Genomic DNA, 6,563 nt, shown 5'->3' with positions numbered 1-6,563 from the left:
GGGCTCGAGAGCTCCGTGTCCGCCGGGACCCCTCCGCCCTCCCTGCCTGTTTCCCCTCGTTACTCACCCCGACCGCCGGCGCTCGCTGCCTGTCCCAGCTCCGTGCGGAGACAGCTGCCGGGCCAGGGCCACGTCCCCAAACCCTGCACGGCCCCGTCGCACCCGTCCCAAGGGGCCAGAACTTCTACCCGCTGCCGCCCTGCCCAGGTGCTTAAAATAACAGCAAGGGGCTCGACACCTGTGGGGGATTTGATTTTCCTTTAAAATACAGATAGGGAAAAACAGCGCCTGTTAAGAAACAACGAGCCTAAAATTCAAAATATATTCAATATAATATTCAAAATAAAAAAGTGGCATCTGCCTTTTCTAATCCGAATTTCTTGAGTTCTCGTCACGGGGAAATTAGCTACCTTGAATTTTCGCGTTTGTTAAAAAAAGAGAAAGTTTATTTCTTTTCTTTTTTGTTCGTTTTTTCCTGTGATTTTTCAGTCACAAAAAAAAAAATCTATATTTTGTCATCTAAGCATTTATTTTACTGAATCCAAAAAGACATGAAAAGGGATAGAGAAGAACCACGTTCGTTCGTTTTAAACTAACGTATAGAAGTGAAATTTTTTTCTCCTTTTTTGGACGACATATAATAAATATGATATAGCACTCAGCACTCGGTCTGTACAATTCTGTTCGCATTAGGGAGCATGCCACTTTTCAATAAGAAAAAAAAAAGGTAATGACAAAAATCAGTGCAAAGTTCTCCGTTCCCCCGGTCTTCTCCGCCGGTTGGGGGTCGAGGCTCTCTCATTCCCTCTGTCCTCCGCAGCCGTTAGTCTCTCCGGCGGGCTCCGGCTCCCTCTCCCTCTCCTCCTCCTCCACCCCCTCCGTAACACTCTCTCCGAGCTCCAAGTCCTGCCTCGCAGTAGCCGAGGTCGGCGGGTCGCCCCGCGGCTCTGCCCGCCTTCCCCCGCGTGTGGTCGTTTCACTTACGGGCTTGGCTCTGGGTTCACGGTTCAAGAGTCCCTGCTCTGACTGATCGCCTCCCTCGGTGGCCGGTGACTGCCTGCAGAAGCTCCTGCCCCTCGGCTTCCCCTCGCTTCCTCCTCTGCGGTGCTGGGGCTTTTTTGGGGACGGGGAGGGGAAGGGCTCATTGCGGGGACCGCGGTGCCGTTTCACCGGGGGTGCGGGGTGCCGGGCATGGGGTTGGCCAGGGGGTTGAGGGCCGGCTGCCCGCCGGGCCCCAGCCCGTGGATCAGCACCCGCGGCACCAGTGGCCGCTGGAGCTGGGGGTGCGGCGCGGGGGGAGTCCGATACATGCTGCTGTACATGGCTGCGGCCGCTGCGGCCGCCGTCGTGCTGTCCATGCTGCCCAGCAAGCTGGGGTGATAGAAATAGGGCGAGGGGAACATCCGCTGCAGCGCTGAGTAGTTCCCGGCCTCGGCCAGCAGCTCCAGGCCCACCGCCGTCTGTCGCTTCCACTTCGTCCTGCCGGGGGGAGCAAGAGGCGGCTGCAGGGCGGGCGCCGCGATGGGGCACCCAGGCCGCTTTCGCGGGGCCCCGCGGGCGGCGACCCCCATCCCCTGCGCGGCCCCGCGCCACCGTGGCCCCGACGGGGCGCACTGGCCCCGTGGACCCGCACACGATGCAATCCTCCTGGCTCTGCCCGGTTTCCCCTCCGAGCCCCGCACCCCCCGACACATGCATACGGCGACTCCGGCCAAATTAATAACCGCGGTACACGGTTAGATCGCAACGCACTGACACTAATGGTTTGCGACAGAATTAGGGTGGCTGCAACCGTATGTAATGAGACAGAAAATTACGGCAGCGTTGACAGGGGCCGGACCTCCCAGCCCACCGCCGGGGAGGGCGCGGGGCAGCAGTCGGGAGCTCCCCGCACCACCCCGGGCTCCCACGGGCAGGAACCCAGCGGCGCAAGCCCGCCCCCGGCTCTCCGGGGAGACCCTGGGCCACCGCCCTGCCGGGGCCCGCCTTACCTCCGGTTCTGGTACCAGGTTTTGACCTGCGTGTCGGTGAGATTGAGGGCGGCGGCCAAGTCCATGCGGTCCTGCACGCTCAGGTACTTCTGCCGCTCGAAGCTGCGCTCCAGCTGGTTGAGCTGATGGTCGGAAAAGGCCGTCCGTGCCTTTCGAGGCTTCTTGGCCCGCACCGGCGGGCTGTCCCGGCTGCTGCTGATCTCCCGATCGCCCTCCTCCTTTGTCCCTGCGAGTGAGCCGAAGAGCGGTGAGGGCCGGCGGGACACCGGCTCGGCCCGCGCCCCGCCCCGCCGTAGTTACCGGGCCCCGCCGCCCCCTCCCCGGGGGCCTCTCCGGGGCACGGGGGGAACGGTCAAGTATGGCGGGGGGTGGTGGCGGCGAGCCCGTCCGGGGAACAGCGGGATTCCCACTCTCCGTTTCCCAACTACAGGGCTTTCGTTATTTTCTCGCCCTCTCCCCCCGGCCCGAAACGCCGGGAAATCGATCTGTCAATCCGGCTCCATTCGGGCCGCAGTTTGTGGCGCTCCTTGATCTTCCCCGCAGGAAGAACAATAATCTCCCTAATTGACCCACTGGGGAGGTTGGTGCACACAAAAATGGCCAGACCAGACTGTACATCTGGTTTGGGCACTCGTATGCTAATGGTAAAAGAGCAAAATGAGCTGCACTCGCAGGCACCGCGCCGCTCTGAGCCCAGCGAAAATAGCTCAGTTGGGCAAAATTAGGAAATTTTGTCCCGTTGCCTGCCGGCTGCAGCGGACTGCCTGTGGGGAGGACAGCTCCTCCGACACGGCAGGAAAATATCCCCTCTCCCTGCTTGCCCTTCCTCACTCTTTTCCTCCTTTCCCCTTCCCACGCACACATAGCTCTTTTCACTTCCGAACCCCTCACGGCGGGGGCTTCCCCATCAGCACGAAATGCCTAATTGAAAAAAAAATAATTGAAAATGGAGAAATAAACCTTCTATCCCGGCGCAGGGAAAACGCGAGGCTTTTGCCAAACGCACAAAGCCCTTACATCTCCCTGCGCCGAGCGCCGGCCGAGTTGTTGTTGTTGTTGTTATTATTATTATTTTATTTTTAATTAAAAGTTGGTTGGGTTGGTTTTTTAAATTTTTCGTTTATTTGGTATTGATGATTGCTAGGGAAGTAGAATTTTTTATCTTAATTTTAGATCGAATGAGCAAAAATGAAAAGGCTGAATGCACTAAGTGCAGCTGAGCCACCGGTTCTTAGAAAGCCGGAGAATCATTTATGTGCATTTGCATTAAAAATAAATACAGTCTGATTTCCCATGCGATCCCACTGCTCGGGCTATTTCCTTAAAAATGGGTAAGCCAAATTAAAAAATAAAATAAAATAAAAGAGAAGGAAAGGCTAACAGATAATAAAATAAATAAATTTTTTTTAAAAAAAGGCGATTTGATTTAATTTCATTTTCTACCGACCTTATCCCCGCGGTAGCGAGGATCACCGAGCGGCTCCGGCAGAGAGAGCGCTCCTACCGCAGATTTTCTCCCCGATTTTCGTTTCACCAATGCGGCCGAGCAGCGCGGCCCCGGTTGTACCGGCGGCCGAGCCGGTGCGGAGCTGGGCCGGGCCGTACTCACCGTGGCATTTGATGTCGCCCTGCGTGTCGTCGCGCTTGTCGAGCTTGGCTTTACCGTCCTCCTGCTCGAGTTTGGGCCTGAAGCTCTCCGGGGCCGCGCTGCCCTCCTGCTTGGGAGTGTGATGGGGAGAGGGGACGCTGGTACTGTAAGGTGCACACGCCGCTAGCGGTTTGCTGTCGCCCAAAATGTCCTTAATTAAAAAAGAAGAGGTGGAAGTCCTGGGGCCGGAGCTGGCCGAGCCCAGCTGGGGCGGCGGTGGCTGCGGGGGCGACGGCTGCAAACTCGGCGGCGGCGGCGGCGGGTGCGGGCCGAGGTGGAGGTGGTGCGGCGGCGGCGGGAGGCTTTCCGCCACCCCCAGGTGCGGCTCGGGGTGCTCCATGCTGACCGAGATGGGCGATGAGGGCGCCGTCCCCACCGTGTCGATTTCCGAGCAGGGGGACGGCGTGGCCTGGCTCCTAAAATCCGCCGACCGGCCGTCGCCGTGGGGGCGAAAATCTCCGTTCATTACTCCGGGGCTGCCGGTGCTGCCACCCGACAGGATCGTATCTATCCCGAAGCTGGACCCGCTCGGCCCCTCCATGGCGGACCGCTCAGCGCCGCGTCCGCATCCCCGTGGGCGGCCGCGGGGGTCTCTCACCGGGGGTGGAGGAGAAGGGATGGCGGGGGGCGGAACTGGGTTACCCCAACCCGCGCACCGGCGGCGCGGTCGACACTAACTCGGGGCCCCCGCCGAGCCCCACATCGCCGCCGGGCCGGTTCGCCGCTAACCAACTTTGTTGCGGGAAGTTGCGGGCGCGGAGCGGGGCGGACACCGGCCACTGCAGCGCGCCCGCCCGTGCCCACCGAGCTCCTCTCGGCGGCGGCGACTCCCCCCGTGACGTCACAGCCGCCGCGTCCCCCCCGCCGTTTATTATAAACCCGGGCTTTTGCCGCCGCCGCTGCCCGCCCCCATTGGCGGAGGGCCGAGAGGGGGCTGACGCAGCGCGGGCCGCAGCCAATCGCGGGCGGTGGCGGGGACGGACGCGGGAGGGGGGCGCGCCCCCGCTCCCTCCCGGGCCCGTCCCCGCCGCCGCCGCCCCGTCGGGCCTCGATTTCCCGGTCGCCGGATCGGATTCCCCGGAGAGTATCGTCCGGTGTTCCCGGTACGGTTCCCCGGCTGAATGTCAGAATAATGAGAAATGCCAGCGACGTATTAATCCTGATGAAGCGGCGTGTCAAGCTAATTAGAAGAGTAATTATAAGGGTGATAATTAATGATTTAGAGTTCTCCGAGTTGTATTTTAGTAGTAATTACAATTTCCATGGTCCTATGAAGCGCAGCCCGGTATCCCCCCTCCCGGCCTGCAGTAGCCCCTAGACCCGACTCGCCCCAAAAATATCATCCGCGACGGCAGACCTCGGGGGGACTGGGGAACGGGATACAGCAGTGGGAGAGCAGGGAATCATTAGGGCAGGATGACTGCAAGACGGATTTTTGGGGGGCTGGTGTTCAGCGACGGCACTAGGTACTGCGTTAGGTGTGGGGCCGCTGGCATCCCTGCTCCGCAAGACGGCTGTCCCGGTGATGGGAATCCACCGTCAGACTGGAGCAAGGAGCGGGGATGGAGGACACGAAGGTCCCTCCTAAAGCCGCTCATCGTCCTGCCTGCCCCGTAACCGGGAGTGCCCCGTCCGGCCCTGCACAGTGCTGCTGTGGGGGTGTGGTGGCAGCGCGGGCGCGCCTCCACCACGCTTCCCACCGCGTTTTGTTTCCCGAGTAAACCTTCCTGCTCAGAGGTACGGAAGGGTGCGGGGAGCGCACGGGAAGCACAAAGGACGCGCGGGACCGTGTTCAGCCAGTAACTCGTTGCTGAAGATCGGATCCGACGTGAGACGACGCAGCCCCGGGACAGCGGCGCGGGATGAGAAGCTGCACCCCGACATGAGAGATGCGGATATGCAGAGTGCCGCGGCCCTCGGCTCCGCTTCCGACAGCTTGGGGCCGGCCTTCCCTCGCGAGGAGCAGGGCGAGGAGTTTCTGTGTCCTTGCTGGTAAAAATCGAGGTGCTTCCTTGGGATTCACCGTTCACCGGTGCCGTACCCGAAGATCACCGGCCCTCTCTGGGTACCGCGGCGGGAGCTGGTCCCGGCCTCACTGCCGCACTTCGGAGAAGGTTTTTCGACGCCAGGGAAGCCGGCCCACGGGTAGCCCGTTGCCACCAAGCATCTCCCGCTCCATCCCAAGGGGCACACACCGCCGTCCGCCGCCCCACGGGCAGGCGGGGGCAGCTAGTTGTACGGTTTGCCGCCGGGCTTTAGGCACCGGTGCTGCGCCCGGAGGGCGGTGAGGGAGCAGAGGCGGCGGGCCAGAAAGAGGTGCAGGGCCGTCCTTGTCCGCTGGGCGGCGGTGGCGGCCGCCCCCGTTGTCCCCGACGGGCGCCCAGAGCGGACGGGGCCGGAGGCAACGTGGGCGCCGCAGCCCCGGTGCGAGCAGGGTTGGCAGCATGGCGGGGTAACCTCCTGTCAGCACGTTCCTACAGATCGGGGCATTTGAAGGAAGAAGAAGAAAAAAAGGGGACAGAAGAAGAGGGGAAACTAAGGAGTAAACTGAAAAAACAGGAGAAAGGGAAAAATACTTAAATATCTGCAAGTGCACAGGAAGGTTTCCTGCAGCAGGGAAGCAGCCCGCGGCACCCGTGTTTATCTTGCTGTCTTGTTTTGAAATTTACCAAAACTATGTCCTAATTATCCCTGGGGGAATGCGGGATGCCGGGTAATATGTTACACTAGCATAATCCTTTAATTCACAATACATTTCCCCGTCTCGGAATCGGGATTTAGGGCTTAAAGTCATGTTCCTGAAGAGTGAACACCTTTCATTTCCCTCCTCTTATTTTTTAATCCTCGACTCCATTGTTCAGAAATATTTAGGCGAAAGCAGCGGCGAGTCCCGCCCTGGCCGGGGCAGCCCCTCTGCTCCCGAC

At 60.4% G+C, this 6,563-nt stretch overlaps 1 protein-coding gene across 1 annotated transcript; it reads right to left on the bottom strand.

Annotated features, from left to right (window-relative positions):
- Positions 1-1,166: 1,166 nt before the first annotated feature.
- Positions 1,167-4,180, bottom strand: BARHL2 (BarH like homeobox 2; the record flags this gene model as incomplete). The annotated part of the gene is made up of 3 exons (XM_082286776.1): positions 1,167-1,479; positions 1,992-2,217; positions 3,601-4,180. The coding sequence occupies 3 exons, from the start codon at positions 4,178-4,180 to the stop codon at positions 1,167-1,169; spliced, it is 1,119 nt and encodes a 372-aa protein (XP_082142902.1).
- Between the last annotated feature and the right edge of the window lie 2,383 nt (positions 4,181-6,563).

Source organism: Coloeus monedula (genome assembly GCF_965178545.1).
Source record: "Coloeus monedula genome assembly, chromosome: 9".
Lineage (NCBI taxonomy): Eukaryota > Metazoa > Chordata > Aves > Passeriformes > Corvidae > Coloeus > Coloeus monedula.
This window is presented reverse-complemented; position numbering and strand designations above follow the sequence as displayed.